The sequence below is a fragment of the Euleptes europaea genome, chromosome 1 (assembly GCF_029931775.1).
Source record: "Euleptes europaea isolate rEulEur1 chromosome 1, rEulEur1.hap1, whole genome shotgun sequence".
In the NCBI taxonomy this organism is placed as follows: domain Eukaryota; kingdom Metazoa; phylum Chordata; class Lepidosauria; order Squamata; family Sphaerodactylidae; genus Euleptes; species Euleptes europaea.
This window is the reverse complement of record NC_079312.1, coordinates 145,671,937-145,689,160: the sequence shown is the minus strand read 5'-3', so window position 1 is coordinate 145,689,160 and position 17,224 is coordinate 145,671,937. Positions and strand designations below refer to the sequence as shown.

Below are 17,224 nucleotides of genomic sequence, written 5' to 3'. Positions count from 1 at the left end.
TTCTCCATGCCATGCATAATTTTACAAACCTTGTCATTTCTTTGTCAGCTTTATTCTGAACTCAGAAGCCCGTGATCATTTTGACCCTATGATAGTTTTGGTTATTATTTTCTGTACTTTTCCCAGCTCTGCAATTCGCTTTTTGAGATGGGGTAACCAGATGTGTATTTCAAATGTGGCTGTGCCATAGAGGTATACAAGGTCATTAAGATACTGATCATTTAAAAAAACTGCTGCCACACAGTTGGCATTTCCGTGGAACTGTCTACCACACACTGAACATCCTTTTTTCTGGTCAAATCACCACCAGTTCAGATCCTAGCAATGCATATGTCCATATCACTTTACATTTACTTACACTGAGCCTCCACTGAACCTCATGTGCTCGCTATTCATACTAGCAGATGGGATGACCAAGGGTTCTCCAGAAAGATCAAATGATTGTTAAAATATTTCAGGTCTGGAGTGCAAGTAGGCCCTGAGGATTATGAAAACATCCCCATGTCCCCTGTGTTCATATAGTCTGTGGGTTATACTACAATTTTGTGATTACTGTTTTAACAATCATTTGACCTTCCCAGAAAACCTTGAAACTGTAATTCTGCCCAGGGATCACTAAAAAACCTCTCAGCACCCTTATAAACTACAGCTCCCTCTGTGCATGTATGTGTGTGTGAGAGAGCTGTGACATTAAAGTGGCATTAAAATTGATTGGCATTAAAACTGGCATTTAAATTGATAAAAGCTAATTAACAGTCAAGTGCCGCTGCTATGCATAGTAGCTCATAGTGTCATAGTGACAGGTTGGACTGCCAACAACATTGTTTTGGGCCCAGTACAGCAGGGCCATCCCACCCTCTTGGGCCTGACCACTATACCCTTCTGAGCTCTTAGAGGGAGGTGGTTGTGGGTTCCCTGCATTGTGCAGGGGGTTGGACTAGATGACCCTGGTGATCCCTTCCAACTCTATGATTCTATTAAATAAAAATGGAGGATGGAGAGGAAGGAACAGCATGCATACATAGAAATAGGTCAGTGCCTGAGTAAGTTTCTAGCCCCCGTTATTCTGCAGCAGCCATTTCACAAGAAAGTAAAAACAAAATTTACACACAGTTGTTGAAGGATGAGTTTAGGCCCACCATAAGCTGTGCAATTCTCCCATGGATTTCCTCATATGCCCTTTTACTCTGTGGGCCTGCCAGCCCAGGAAGGGAAAACTCTGGGATACATCACTCAGCTATGTTTGACTCTTTAATAGCCACTTGCTGTGGGAATAGCTCTCTGCAAGAGATCCAAAAACATGGGCTGCTTGGCTTTTCCACTTCCGTAGGAGTCTGTTATTGGGGTAGGGGAATGAAAATCCCAAGGGAGTGGCTCAGAGGATACGCTTGACTTCATGTGCTGCTTCCACTATGTTGTAGATGGGTTGCTTGACCCGGGCTTCACTGATGGGCACCGTGTGAGGCAGAACAGGGACAATATTATGCTGGTTGATGATCATTAGTGGGTTGATCTGGCTCAGAACCTCATCATTCACAGAGATGCCATCCAGGTATTGCTTGAGCAAATGTCGCAGCTTTTGGTTGTATTGAGCCAGTGCTGCTTTTGTCCGTTCCAGCGAGAGATGCTCCAGCCTCACCTTATTGTACCTTTGCCAGAAGCGTTCCAGTCCCACGTAATCATCCATCATCTGTACAGGACATGGAGAATATAGTAGTCTGGGGTGGTTGAAGGGATTATATCACCAATTTATTTTGGGGACAAATGGCAGGAATGTTGGGCAGTAATTTTCCAGGGTAGAAATAGCGCCTGCTTAGAATTGGTGACTGCTGTGTGTGACACATACTGCTCCTGCGCAGATTCTAAATCAGAAGATGATTGTTCTGAATGGCTAGATAGCCACCAAGCAAGTTACAAAGATTATTTCCGATGGCTCAGTGAGAAAGATCACAAAGAAGAGCAACACTTTATAATGGAGGGGTCAGGGGAGGAACCATGGCTCGATACAGCATCTGCTTCGCATGAAGAAGGTCTATCGTTCAACTCCCAGCATTTCCAATTAAAAGTATCAAGCAGTAGGTGATGTGAAAGACCTCTACCTGAGACCCTGTAGAGTCACTGCCAGCCAGAGCAGACAATACTGGCCTCAGTAGATCGGTGGTCTAAGTCAGTATAAAGTAGTGTGGTGTGTGTGTGGGGGGGTGTCTGTCTAGACAGAGGAACAAGTAAATACACTCTGTGAAAGAGCTAGCGGCAAAGGTGGGGCAAGTTTCAGCCACGCTAATCCCATTATCCCTACTGTTTCTTTTGCAAGAAAACAGCAAGAAGCTCTATTTGTCTTCTAACAAAGCCCTGGAGTCACAATATAAAACACATTCCAGAAGGATTGATCCAGACAATAAACCACACCAGCAATATCCTCTTTGGTCATTTATGCATGGGTACTTGGACTCATGTTTGCCCCGTCTTGACTGGGTGGTTCCTTGGAATTATGCATGAGTTTTCCATCCATTAGAAATGACCTCGCTGCCAGCCCTCGCAATGTCCACGTCTCCCCATTCCTGTTAACCCGACTCTTCCCCTTCCCCTGAGCTCAGCCTGGCTGAAATCAACTTGTAGAAGCAGGAGAAACAGAATCTGGCTGTCTCTCAGCCAATCACAAAGCAGCGTGTAAACAGGGGGAGATTCAAATACATCCTGCTTTCTCAGAGCTCTTTCTGAGCAAAAGAAAGGCTTTTTAAAACCGAAGCTTGGATTTCTCCTTCCCCCCTTTCAAATTGCTCAATTTTTTGTTTTTTGTTCTTAATATGCTTTTTTATGCATTTTTTTGGGGGGGGAATCTTCTCTCACAGTGAGCACTGCGAAGTGAGCCAATTACTAAGCAGCATTTAAAGGGGCGGGACTTGATTTGAGTTTGGAGACTACTGGTGCAGAGATTCCCAACTGGAATCTGTGGGTCCAGCCAGCAACAAACCTCAGGTAAAACGCCCATGCATAAATGACCATTGTCTGTGATGCCCACAAATGTACACCCTCAAGCCTCACCTGAGCTAGTGGTTCAGTTGGTTTCTCCAGGGCCACCTTGTCTACAGTCTTCTGTTCCTCCCAGCCTAGGGAACAGGCATAAAATGGCAGCACCTTTTCCTCTTCAGACTCCAATTTGCGGCACATCTCAGCCAGGCGTAGGATCAGCTCAGCCTATCAAGACATGAAACAGCAATCAGTAGGGTTGCCAACCTCCAGGTAGTAGCTGGAGATCTCCTGCTATTACAACTGATGTCCAGCAGATACAGATCAGTTCATCTGGAGAAAATGGCCGCTTTGGCAATTGGACTCTATGGCATTGAAGTCTCTCCCCAAACCCCACCCTCCTCAGGCTCCGCCCCAAAAACCTCCTGTTGGTGGTGAAGAGGGATCTGGCAACCCTAGCAATCAGACACTTCTTCCCCTTATAGTCCTGGCATAGGATCATGCTTTCCAGGACTGCACTGGTACAAAGTCTTAATAACTTAATAATTCTGGGAATACTTCAGGGAGACTAGGGAGCTCTTAGAGCATTCTTGGACCCCTTACAGTTCCCAGGATTCTTCAGCGATGACAATCAAATTAGTACACACTCCCAAAAGGTTTGTAATGTCGATAAGCTTTTAGTCTCCAACAGCCATTTAAAAGCCAGGCTCTAAACCACACAAAGCCAGTTTGGATTTAAAAAAACAACATCCCATGGGGTCTATATAGTTGTCTGGGATTTTGAGTTTCCGACATAATGGTAGAAGAGGCTCTATATCTCCAGGAAGAGAGTGCCCACCTTTTAAAGCTGTATCAGGCATAATTTTCCTGTCCTAAGATAATACCATGTATAACTTGGTATAACTTGTCACGTATGAAAATGGTGCAAACTGTCTCTTTTGTTACAATTGTGCAGCTGTCCTGCCCAATGACTTCCACACACATATCAGGTGTGTGGAAGTATAATAATAAACACTTGCACAGTTTTCACATATGGTGGTATACATGGTATCATACAGGTACACTCTTCAGGAAGCAAGAACTGGCAGTCAAAACCTTCGGTTCCTGGTGCTTCCCTGCCTTGGAAATCAGGAGCCTGACTCCAGTTCGATTTCCAAACACATACTTCACCACTAGTATCCAAATTCCATTTTGAGGAATACCTCGGACTCCCAGAGATCTAGTGACGTCTAGAGGCTAGATTTACACATGATCTCTTTATCCATCATCAGTTTTCCTACATTAGTTCCTTTTCTGAATCCGTGAGGGGAAGAGATTTTGAACCATGGCCACCTGGAAGGATCCACCAAACTTCACCTTCTCCACCACATGCTGCAGCACTTTGAGAGTAGCACAACTCTCCATGGTGAGCTTTGCTAGATTGCTGCGGGCCTTGGCTCTTGCTCGGTTCATCTCACTCTTGAGCTTCTGCAGCTGCTTCAACACCACCTCTTTCTCATCATGGATCTGCCAGTTTTGCTCCTCACTCTCCCGCGCATGAGCTGCAATCTTGTTCTTCAGAGAGAAGATGAGGTCCTGGCAATAATAGAGAAGACACATTCAGGCTATAGGAAAACACAATGTCCTTGCAACAGTAAACTAGTATTTTGAGAGAAGATATCTGGATCCTGCGCAAGAAGCAAGTACAGATTTAATGGTTAAAGAAATGATTTGTGCAGAATAGGCCCATAACGATTTACTACTGCATACCCATCCCATCTACCCAGACTCAACTGCTGGTAGGATAGTTTCTGATGGGTTTTTTTGAACCCTTCTAACTCTCTGATTCTGTATATTTGACTTCACCAAACTAAATCATATATCTGATAGCTCTGATAGTTCCATGGCTACTGCTGGGATTATGGCCTGGCTGGGATTTACACACTACCCATAAGGAAGGACTAGCTTGTATCAGTATGAAGAGTTTATTTAAAACCACTCCAGTTCTCATAATGGCAGCAACCAATATGTGGATGACATCTAGTTCTATTCGCATCTGAATCAGGTGAGAGAGACAACATTCTCAACAGGTTTTGGAGCCAGTAAAGGGGGCTAGATGAGAGCTAATAAAAAGAAGCTCAATCCAAACAACATGGAAATGCTGTTGGTAAATGATCAATTAACCCAAGATAGTGATCCCTTTGTTCTAGGTGGGGTGTGCTACCACATTGAAATTCATGGTTTTATTATGGTTTTTATATTGGATATTATTATTTAGTAACTGGGAGCCAGTGTGGTGTAGTGATTAAGAGTGGGCAGACTCTAATCTGGAGAACCGGGTTTGATTCCCCACGCCTCCACATGAAGCCTGCTGGGTGACCTTGGGCTAGCCACAGACCTCTCAGAACACTCTCAGCCCATGTGGAGGCAGGCAATGGCAAACCACCTCTGAATGTCTCTTGCCTTGAAAACCTAAAGGGGGGGTTTGCCATAAGTCAGCTGTGATCTGATGGCACTTTCCACCACCACCATTTATTAACTGTGTCAGGCGTTTTTAAAGTAATAAAGAGGAACAGGATGTTTTAAAATAAATGTATGAAATAATACAGGTTTTTAAAAGATGCTACTATCACAGGACTTGGGGAGGCTGTGGCTATCCTGCACACACAGAGGCACTGGTTCATGTGATCTCTGCCAAGCAGTAAATCTGGCAACTAACTCACGTTCTGGAGGTCGTTGCCTATGGGAGACCTGTATGAACCTGATCACTGACTAGGTAGCTAGATGATGGATTGCGGAAAAATATAGCTGAACTGGAAGTCCTGAGAAGACTGATTATGGTTTTGGAAGAACACAGCTTTGCTAAAGGGACTGCTCAGGAGGACCATAATCTATAGGAAGGCACACAGCTGTGCCGGGATTGCCCATCAATCTAATACCTTCCCTGACTCAATAAGCCTCAGAAGAACCACTCACCTGCATCTTCTGTAATTTCTTCATCTGCGTCTCTATCTCCTTTGTGCTCTTCTCATCTTTCAATTTAAGGACTTCAAAAGCGATTTTACGGTCCTCTGTTGCCTCAGTGTAGTTGCGCAAGGCCTGTTGGAAGCGTTTCCACAGCTCCTCCACTTTCCCCTCTAACTGCATGCGCAGGTAATGCTTCTCTTCCAAGTTCTGGGGGAAAACAAACAAGTGTCAATACTTCACCACTCTTCTTCCCTACCTGCTCTGGGGTTATCCAACCAACTGGTTCCTTTTGGTCTCAACGAGCTTGGCTAGGAGTGTCCTTCCAAAGCAAACTTCAGTTTTCTTAAAGGGAGAATAGTTTCAGAGGGTAGCTGCGTTGGTCTGCAGTAGAACAGTTAGAGTTGAGTCCAGTAGCACCTTAGAGACCAACAAGATTTTCCGGGTACAAGCTTTTGAGAGTCGGAGCTTTGACTCTCAAAAGCTCATACCTGAAAATCTTATTGGTCTCTAAGGTTCTACGGGACTCAAATCTTACAGGGAGCATTGCTTCATTGAATTGGAGGTTTTAGCATGTTTGGAGGTCTTCAGTTAGAAAAAGCCTTGTAGCTAGAGAAACACAGGGGTGACTTGCCCAGGCACAGATTCCAGAAACTGGCACCTCTCATAGTGGAGTACTTGGGGACTTACAGTTGAACTGTGCCAGGCCCTAATATAATCATGTGAACATGTGCAGAATTAATTCCATATAGAGCTTAAACACATCATGCAAACTGAGCCATTACAGAGGTTTGTGTAATGTATAATGAAAGTCTGTGTCATGCTGACAGGCTAGCTCTGTGTCAGGCTGACAGACTACTCTCAAGGTTAGCTCTATCAAAGCTAACTACTAAAGTTACTCTGGCTTTGTCCTTGAAGGGGCAGCGCAGGGTACCTTCACTTATCTGTCCATAAAGTGTGCAAAAGTCACCTTTCTGACTCAGCTGCCAGATGTCAGAATCTCAAAGAATACCAAAGGCAGAATACTTGTCCTTTTCAAGGTCTTAAGATATCTTAATGTACTAAGAGTGCATTAATAGCTGAAATTGTGCTTATTATAGCTTAAAGGCATTAACGTTCTCTCAAAGATAAGAGTAACAGGCTTACTTGCTCTTCTGTAATCTGCCCAAGGCTGTCAGTTACTAAAAGATGTTACAAATTGACAAATGTAAACAATAATTGTGTTTCATGAGTTATATAGTTAAATGTTGTGCTACAGATTTCTAAGTAGACTCATTTAATGCGTATAGTCCTAACGAAGAGGATGGTATAGAAATTAAATATGTAACGTGATCATGTAACTCAGAAATGAGTGTTTATACTTTTAAGCACAGAGGAGTGAAAGGGAAGGAAGTCCACATTTGGACAATAAGATATCAGAGGACATGAGCAGTTGCCCACTAAGCCAGTTCAATACTGTTCCTGCCATCTGATAAGAGAGAATAAAGGCACCCCTCTGGAAGGATAAGAAGGAGGGGATAAAGCAGCTTTCTTCACTCTTAATGAGTCTAGAAACAGCATAAATACAGCTGCAGAACAGCTAGCACTTTAGAGTGCTATGACTGGCAGACTGCAGCTGTCTGATGTAGCACTTCTCCATCTCAAAAGGCTTGAGATGTAAAACATTGAAACTCTGGTCCTTGCGTGGACAGTAGTTCTCAAAGGTATCTTGAAGTATCAAGATCTGGATATTTCAACATATCTTACTTACAGTCTTCTTGTGAGACTGCTCTATTCCTAGAAGAGGATAGAGACCCTTAGAATTCCTATTCTTTGAATAGGAATCTAAGTGCAGTGATCTTTCCATGTATTGGAACACTGAGAGTCCATCAGATTTATGGATTCTTACAAACTAAACCTATTTGGCTTACCAATGCTAAGAAGCATCCTGAACACAGGGCTAATAGCTAGACCTCTGAGATTGTGTCAGAACGTCCTCTACTTAACAGAGGGACTTCTGAACCTACTCAGAGCAAGAGACCAGAGATATTCCTGAAGGGAAAGGAGACTCTCTGTACTCTGTGAGATATGCACAATGCTGATACATTGTACAGCACATACACAGATTGGCACAGTCAAAGAGACTGTAAACAGCTTTAAGCTAACACATAGTATTTATACATTCAGCATTGCTGTCTAAAACTAGAAAGAGCATGCATAACATGTACATACACAATGCCTGATCTTAATGATGATCAGTTAAGAATATTAATAGAAGTCTTTAAAGGATTCAAGACTTAGCAAATACAGATGCTCTGGGATAACTTCATATGTTCTCATAGAGCTTAGACTCTTAAAGGACTCCAGATGACACAGATGACACAGCAAGGTATAGTGTGTCTTCTGTACAGAAATGTTATGATGTTTTGAATGATTTAAGTTAGGATGCTTCTAACCAAATCTTTCTCCAAAGAATTAACCATATTTTGACAGGATTTCTGTAACCTTATATTCTGAATGAAGGTGCATTGCACTAAGGATACTTTATGAGTATATTCTGACTAAAATACTCCTTTATGGAGGCATAGAGAATGTGAATGATTACTTGCTACATAAACATGTTTAAGACTAATGATGTCTATCCTTATATGATATTTTAAGGCTTTGCAACCAAAAAGCATATATTGTATAATGTAAATAAATGTGTTTTTAATATACTTCTACTCTTGTCCATTATAATAAATTTATTGGCGTGTTCAAGAGATGTCCTAGGAGCAATAACAAGTTTCTAGGAACCGTTGATTCCGGTCGAGTGGTGTCTTGCTGAATAAGATAACATATCCCTTCTCAGGAAGGGGTCCTTTCTAAGAGTGTAGGCACTTAACGGCCCGAACCGCGACAATTGTCGACCACGAAGGGACAGAGCGAAGGGTTCGAATCCAGACGTGGGTTCGAATTCAGTGTGTTTCTCAAGCACACAATTTAAACCATTGGTATTTATTCCTGCAGGATCCTAAAGCACAGCTTAGGAGATTTTGGGTCTATATATTTGCAAAGCTTGTAGTGGTGTCTCGCTGAATAAGATAACATATCCCTTCTCAGGAAGGGGTCCTTTCTAAGAGTGTAGGCACTTAACGGCCCGAACCGCGACAGAACAAGACATTATACAAAACACAGAGGAGCTGCCTTTCTGTCCATTTCTGGTCACATGTAGTATAATGTAAAGCATGTCACTGGCCTCCCTGACCAACAATTATGCAGGCTAGAGATGGGCTGACACACAGCACTGGGGAATCGTGGCCCATGTTGTTCCAGCACACAGAATGGAAGCAGCTCCATATTTCTTGTACAGTCTAGTTCTGCCTTAAGAGGAGCTGGGCAACAGCCCATCCACCAATTATAGCCACATGTGTAAGAATTGACAGAAAAACCTCTGTATATATTGAGCATACTGATTAGGATGTGGCCCACCCCTATCTATGGTTACAAATCTCTGAAGGAAAACTACCCAAGCAGAGGTTATAGGGTTAGCGCTAGCAGACAAGAGGCTGCATACATCTGGAGTTATAGTGGGTGGAGATGCCTGATAATCAAGTATATGAAACAGTGTATTTAGAATCCTTGCCTTTCTAGAGAAATACTGTTTATTTGAACATCTCATCCCCTTACCTTGTTCTTGACATCATCCCTTGTGCTCTGGAAGTCAAGCTTGGCTTCATATTCACTCTCCCCAAAGTTTTGTTCCATGGCCAGCAGCACGTCCTGGAGGTAACGGATCTCCTGTTCATGATATTCTATAATCTTCTTCCTGACAGAAATAGAAACCTTCAAATGCATCCACTTGCCCATCAGGGATTGTAGATGTCTCAATTTCCTAGGATGGACATGGGGCTGAACCTGGTCCATACTTAGTACTCTATATTGAATTATTTAAATTGAAATTATTTCTATCTAAAAAACTCATGCCATCAACAATTAATCATGTGTTTTTAAATATTTATTTATTTATTTACTCGTAATAGTCTGAATCTCAGTCAAAGAAGAGAAGAAAGATGTCATGAATTTCTTCACTGAGACTATTTGGGTAAAATTTCATTCATGTATGTACTTCCTCCCCCTATCTCTATTCCTCACAACTATCCGTTGAGGTAGGTTAGGCTGAGAGTGTGTGACTGTCCCAAGGTCACACGGCGTGCTTTGTGGCTAAGTGGGTGTCATGGGTCGGCCTGCTGAGAGGTCCTCAGATGATGAAGAGACAGGCAGAAAGCAGTGTGAGAACACAGGAGCAGCAGGCAGAAGAGCAGCCACAAGCAGAAGAGACCTCACCATATTCACAGCTTTCTGGCTCAGGATTCAACTGTCTGAGCTCCAAGCACAGCCAGCATCACTGGAAGGGTCACCAAAGCCTCTGGAACAGAGGCATTGAAGGCTCAGAGTGGCAATACAAGACCTGATAAGATTACTTAGCCAGCGTGGACCACTAGCCGTCAGCAATAATTAGGCTGATATGCTCCACCAGGCTTGGAATGTCGAAACATCTTAGTAAGCAACAGCTGGTCTGCTACCTTTACAAGATAAGGGCCTATTTAAGCAGGCAGCGAGATGGGCCCAGTTTGGGGGCAATTCAATCACAACCCCTTGTACTGGCCGTGTGCTTCTGTGATTCTCTGGACTTCTGTTACCCTGAGCTCGGAACTGAACCTGACCTTAGATTTGGATTGCCCCTCTGGTACTGATGCCTAGGAATTGGACTTGAACAGCATGGTGCCTGACCTCAGACTGGTTTCCTGATTACGCTGCCAGCATTCTGTGCACTGGGGATTTGAACTCTGGACTTCCCAATCTTAGACCAACACTCTAACAACTACACCACTCACATACTGGATAGTCAATATGAATCTCCAAATACATCTGAGAATCTACAGTAAATAGTGGCTTCTCAGATATTCTGAACCAAAAGGAAAAAGAGCGAAAAAGAGGAGAGACACCTTTATAAGAAAACACAAAGGGTACTAAGTATGAGAGGCCACAAAAAAGGAAAAAATTGTGCTTAACTGTGTAAGAACAAATTGTTATTAATCTCAATAAATATAACCATATCTTAACAAGAGTGAGCAGCTCACAAAAGACTCATGGTTTTCTCAGATACTCTGACCTGAAAATATGGGAGCATTGGTTTGGTTGAAGTAGGGCCTAGGACAGCAAATATCACCTCACATTCCTTATTTGGGGAACCAGCTTTAATTTCCCCCATGTACAGATGTACAGAGACAAAAAAGAAAATGGCTAAAGAGATAAATATTCCTTTCTCTTCCATTTCTTTTTCTCTAAAGCTGCAAATCCCAGGAAATCAAAATTAAATTAACTTTCAGCATTTGAGCCACAGGCCTCTGCCACACATATCCCCAAACACATGTGGCTAAAAACAGAAATGTTCCCATCTCCTCCATTTCTTTTCTCTAAAGCTGCAAGTCCCAGGATACCAAAATCACCTTAACTTCCAGTATGTTGTCTGTTTCAGTGATCCACAGGTTGAGAGTAGGGGCTTTAAAATGTCCCAAAGTTCCAGAGAAGGAAAAGTGGAGTTGGCAGCCTCTGTGCAAGTGGAGAGGATGAGACTGCATAGTTTTAGCTGGCAGAGCAGCAATAATTATAGGAGCCAGCACAAAAGACATTCAAAGAAATAAGGTCCAGGAATTCAGGGTGGGTCCAGAATGAGAATCTGTGGATTTTCTGGCTGTGACTGAGTTAAGCGGGGAGGGGCTTCCCAGAAAAGTGACAAAAGGAGATTGCATCCACACAGGGTGGACAAAAGGGCTAGTAGGGTGGAGGCTTCCCCCATGCCTGGAGCAGGCTGGTAGGCTAGGAGACATTCAGGGAAAGTCAGCAAAAGGTAATCAGGTCACCTGGCTGCTTGATGTGTGTGTGTGTTAAGTGCCGTCAAGTCGCTTCTGACTCATGGCAACCCTATGAATGAAAGTCCTCCAAAATGTCCTATGTTTGACAGCCTTGCTCAGACCTTGCAAATTGAAGGCTGTGGCTTCCTTTATTGAGTCGATCCATCTCTTGTTGGGTCTTCCTCTTTTCCTGCTGCCCTCAACCTTTCCTATCATGACTGTCTCTTCTTTGGATTGTCTCATCATAGGGTTTTCAAGGTAAAGGTTGGTCAGAAGTGGTTTACCAGTGCCTTCTTCTGCGCAGTACTAACCAGAGTTAGCCGTAGTGGCCCTGCCGTTGTCTACAAAAGATCCTCCGCCAGTATCACCTTCCACTACTGCTGCTGCCCAGTAGCTAACCTTCAGGGATTCCTCTGCCCCCATCCCCATTGGAACTGCCTGTTCTCTTCTGAGGATGTGGCCATTGATCCTTTAAGGGAGTGGATGCATCTTCGTCTGGTGTCTCAGCTGTGACCATTCCGTCGTGAGTGACTCTGCTAGGAGTTTAGTCTCTTGATAGAGTCTAGACCCCTTACGGTATTGCTCTCAGCTTCCCTGACACACACAAACCCCCTCACCATGTTAAGGTGTGCATCCAGAAGGGGGGCTGCTTGATAGTAATTAGATTTTGCACTCAGGAAGACTTGCAGTTGCAATTACCTTGATAGAGCAAGGTGGGTGCCTGGCTTTGCAAGCCCCTGTTGCAATGGGTAGGCATGAAGATGTGCCATCAATGAATCAGTCTTCTGCCCAAGGTTTTGGACACTCACTAGCATAGCCTGAGGAGAGCCTTGACTTCACCTTCTCCAAAGCAAAGCACTGCGAGCTCCTAACAAGCGTGCCAAGTAGGCACAGAGCTGAAGGAAAGAATACTCAGGGCAGGAGGGAGGGAGAGGGTGGGCCATGCATGCATACGTGTGTAGATGCTGTTGGCTAGAGAGGTGGTTGCTGGGACACCGCCACCTGCTCGCCTGCCCCCTAGCGTCACGCGCAGCTGCTGTAGGCATGGCAAGCATGATGAAGGGCAGACAGCTACATGCTGGGTGGCGGCATGTGTACCAGCTGCACTGTGGGCAGGCAGCTGCACCCATGTTGCAGTGCGGCAGCAGCGCTCCTCCATGCCCCTACCTCCTTGCGCCTGGAGCGCTTGCCTCCCCTGCCCCCCACCCCCAAGATCTGGCTCTGCTGCCAAGGCAAGTATAGCCAGGATGGAGTCAGGACAGATAGCACACATCTAGGCAGGAGGGGGTTCCTGGTAACACTCCCCTACACTAATAGCTAAAAATAAAATGGAGATAGGACCCTTTATTTCTCTAAGGTAGAGCCACCAGGACACAGTAATGATGCAAGTATTAGTATCCCATCTGTGAAGGCAAATCATAATTCTCTTGATCCATTACTTAACATCAGATTGTTTCAGAGGGTAGCAGTGCTGGCCTGCAGTAGATCAGCTAGATTCGAGTCCAGTAGCACCTTAGAGACCAACAAGATTTTTGGAGTGTAAGATTTTGAGAGTAGATGCTTCCTTTGTCAGATACCGGTACTAACAAAACTAGCTTTGACTCTCAAATGCTTTTCCCCCAGAAATCTTGTTGATCTCTAAGGTACGACCGGACTTGAATCTAGCTGTACTTACGTCAGAGTTTGTGTTGCAGGCTATAGGAAATACATTCTTCAGTCCAACCACTGAGGTCTCCTGATTGCTAGATGAATTGAACTTTCCCTTCCTCCTTCTATGCTCTTTCTCTTTCCTGATTGTTTCTTCACAGGCAGTATTATCACTGAAGGTCCCTTCCCCCTCTTATCTTCACAAAAACAAAACTAGTCCTGTACCTTCTAGGAACAAGTTGCTACAAAGACAAACACGAGTGACTGAACATGGGAACCTGACAGCCTGAGTACCTTTATGGTGCTATCAGGCAGCCTGGGGGGCATTGCCTCTGCGGGAAATCCCGGGGGGCTAGAGCCCTGCTGCCCATAGTCCTTTCCACCCCAGCATACTGCCCTTCTTCCCTCCTACCTCTCTGTGTCAAACTCCTTCTGCAGTGCCTGTAGCTCAGTGTGGTAATCCTCCTCTAGATAGCCTAGGCGGCAACGCTGTAGCTGCAACAGTTGATCTACGCTGTGCAAGTGGCTCCGCAAAGCATGTGCATATTGCGCCTCTGCTTCGGCAAGGTCCTTGGCAAGGGACTGGAGGGATGGAAAGAGAAAAGCCATGGCAGGAAAAGTAATGGCAGTCTATAACAAAGAATAATTGCTTTGTTAGCAACTGCTCTCCCATTTGGGCCTTTTTTTTCTTCAGCCATGAAGGCTGACACTGAGCCTTTATGACACTGAGGATCTCAGGAGTTATTCTGCTCAAAATCTAAAATCTCTTTTCTGCTGCATCATCACAAGTATAGTTTCCAAAACTGCTGGACTTTCTAAGACAATCTCATTTTTTTGTATAAAAACTAAAGATGCTAGCAATTGTGCACCAACACACAGAAGGAAATGCACCCATTAACCTGCATCTCAATTAGGGATAGTCAACCTGATTGATCTTAATGCACATGGTGGAGGATTGAAATTGAGGACTGAAATGTGCATCTCTCTTGCACAATTTCAATAGCACCAGTACGAAGATGTGTGTGCACAATCTGTGCTGGGTTATGCTGTATAGAGGAGGTGTTCCCCCAGTGATAAAGTTATTATATGAGCATATATAACCCAGCTATATATTGTATTTCTACAATTAAACTAACAAGTAAAATTTAAGCGATATAAAGCCAATATCATGAAAAGGGGTCAAACCAAAGTGTATGCTCTTCAGAGTAAGCCAGGATTCAAACAGAAAGCCTGGATCTTATTACTGCCCATTGTAGTAAGCTACACAAAAGATGGAGAGTGTCAGAAGACTGTCAGAGTGGGAAAACAGTTTTCTTCCAAGTTCTAGTGTGGTTCCATCCCATCCCCAGCAACCCATTCGTTTCTGTTCTGTTCTCTTGGTGATAACTGATTCAAAGTCAGCTCAGTCTTTACCAGGGTGACAGGCAGATGTTAGTCTTTCCACTGAAAGTGCCACATTTTTCTAGGCATCTCTTGGCTCCCTGAACTCCCTGCACTACTGGATGCCAGTTTTGCTATCTGTCTGCCTGCCTTACATCCTTGTTCTAGTCCACTTTGGTCAGACTTCCAGCCCTCCCATTTCTTCTGCTTCCAAAATTTTTCTTGTGTGGATCAGCTCTGACACCACCCAGACTCAGGGTCTTAAAGTTGCTGGTATTTGCAACTTCAGCTGCCAGCACTGAGACTGCTAACAGTTATGCAATTGTGTCATGTTATTTGTTCATTAACCTTTTTTGTCACAATATCACAGGGCAGCAATAAGCCTTAGAAACGGCATAAAACTCCCTTTCCAGTCTTCTGCTGTCTCAGACAGATGAGGGGAACATGAAAGGTCTCATTTCCATAAAATATTTGCCTCTCGGCCATGAAGGGGAGGGAGATAGTTCTTGCCCTTCAACCTGTTTTTTCTGCTTGAAACTAGGCTTCTGATTTATTATTAGCATTTTAAAGGAAAAATACACTGATTTCTTCCTTTGGCCTTGAGGCGGATTGAGGTTTTTTGAGTCAACAATTTGTGCTTTATGGAGAAACAATGTTCACCTCTGTCAGAGCTCTGAGAGAACCATCCATTGTTTCATGGTCCCCTTTGGAGGCCTGGGCTCACCTTAATGACACTGTCCTTGCAGTCTACTACTCGCTCAAAGGTCTGGCTCAGTATCTCAATGTCCTTGCGAAGTTCTCTGGCCTTGACTTCACGGAGCACTGTGCGCCACTGTAGGGTGATCTTGTTCATGTTCAGAATGCTGTTACGCTCCTCCTTAGCCAGCTTGTCCTGCATTGCAGCCCAAATAATTACACTGGAAACCCATACACTCAGGCTAGGCATTGCAAGAAAGGGGATCAGACAGCAGCCCAAAGAACAGGAAGAGTGACTGAGCTATCAATTCTGAGGACCAAAGAGTTGATCCATTAATTAAAGAACATGTATGCACAAAACAATTACAGCAAAGCAGAATTAGGGCACTGCAGATGATGGCTTGCTCCGCCAGCAATGTACAGTCTATTGGTTCTGAGGTGCCCAGCGTGTCTGGCCTGTAGCTATTTGCTGCCCGGAAACAACAAATGTTATCCCTTGTTAGAGCCAGGTGAGAATGTTTTTAGATGGGACACTGGGATGGGCCAGGTCACAACAACAAACTATCTGGGGAACTTGTGGGACATCTTCAGAAGTATTTGTGGAAACTGTATATGACCACTTTTCGGTGATGATTTAAGCTTAAGGTATTCTGCCACTGGAGCCTTTCAATTCTGTGGTCATTTTTACTGTAAGCAGAGCTCAAAAGCGAGTTGCTGTACATGGCAGAGTGGCAGACACTCGGAGCTGTCTCCGGTCATGTCTCTTGGCTAAATGTTTGACCAAATATAGCAGGCTAATTTTTAAGTTGATAATTTTGTCTAGCCCACAAATGATGTTATAAATATCCAAATGGCCCTTGGCAGTAAAAAAGTTCCCTACCTCTTCTCTACAATTTACCCTATTCCCCCGCATTTTAAAGCAATTTTATTTAAATAAGCCCCTGTGTCAACAGGTTGAATTCAACTAGCTTTTCTGTGGGTGAAAAAGGAAGGGGGGTTCCTTTTGACCAACAAATAAAAGTTATGATAGGATCACTGGACTTGCACATACAAAAGTGATGTGGAACAGGGGATGTAGTAAGGAAGAGAGCCAGCAAGATGAAGTGAAAAAGCTGGCTGGTTCTTAATTCTGAACAAATCCATATATGTATTTATATTATTTCTTTCCCATATTTTAAAATCACCAAACCATGCTTCTTGTAGCACAATGCCTCCACTCCTCTCCACTCCTAGCCCATTTATCTTCAAGCATCCCTGCCTTGAGACATAGTGCTTCTTAAGTCCAAGCAAACCAATGGTACCTTTAGGAATTGTGCCAGCATGTCCTCCTTTTTTTTATTGAGCTCCTCTTCAGCCAGGGCCTTCTGCTGCATCATGAGCACTCGCTCTTCTTCGGTCAGCAGAACTCGTTTGCGTGCCTTCTTTGGCATGGTTGCACCTAGCAGAGGGCAGGAGGAGTGATACGACAAAACCTGAGTCCTATTCCAAAGACATGTTCAGCCTAAGCTACACAGAAGAGTTGACTGCCAAATATCAGCATCAAATATCACATACCAATATGTGCCACAAATACAAATCCCTTATCCCATTAATTAAGCACTATAATTTTTTTATTTAGCCCCCTCTTCCTCCTCTTCCTAGAAACTCAGGGAGATATAAATTTTATTTATTTTTAATTCTTTTGATTTATATCCCACCCACCCCCTGCCACA

The 17,224-nt window shown here is 43.9% G+C and overlaps 1 protein-coding gene across 1 annotated transcript; it reads right to left on the bottom strand.

Moving 5' to 3' along the window:
* Positions 1–1,375: 1,375 nt before the first annotated feature.
* On the bottom strand, positions 1,376–16,942 carry CCDC65 (coiled-coil domain containing 65). The gene is made up of 8 exons (XM_056860056.1): positions 16,814–16,942; positions 15,541–15,708; positions 13,849–14,018; positions 9,562–9,700; positions 5,926–6,123; positions 4,327–4,545; positions 3,046–3,198; positions 1,376–1,690 (listed from the first exon to the last, which is right to left on the bottom strand). Exons 1-8 carry the CDS (start codon positions 16,940–16,942, stop codon positions 1,376–1,378), a joined length of 1,491 nt encoding a protein of 496 aa, XP_056716034.1.
* Between the last annotated feature and the right edge of the window lie 282 nt (positions 16,943–17,224).

Bases quoted from the DNA above. Each gene is read 5' to 3' on its own strand.
- CCDC65 (XM_056860056.1), bottom strand. From the start codon at position 16,942: ATGCCAAAGAAGGCACGCAAACGAGTTCTGCTGACCGAAGAAGAGCGA. The intron at 6,124-9,561 runs GTAAGGGGATGA...GTTTTCCCCCAG, and splicing joins GGGATGATGTCAAGAACAAG to AACTTGGAAGAGAAGCATTA. The intron at 3,199-4,326 runs GTGAAGTTTGGT...ATGTCTTGATAG, and splicing joins TGCAGCATGTGGTGGAGAAG to GCTGAGCTGATCCTACGCCT.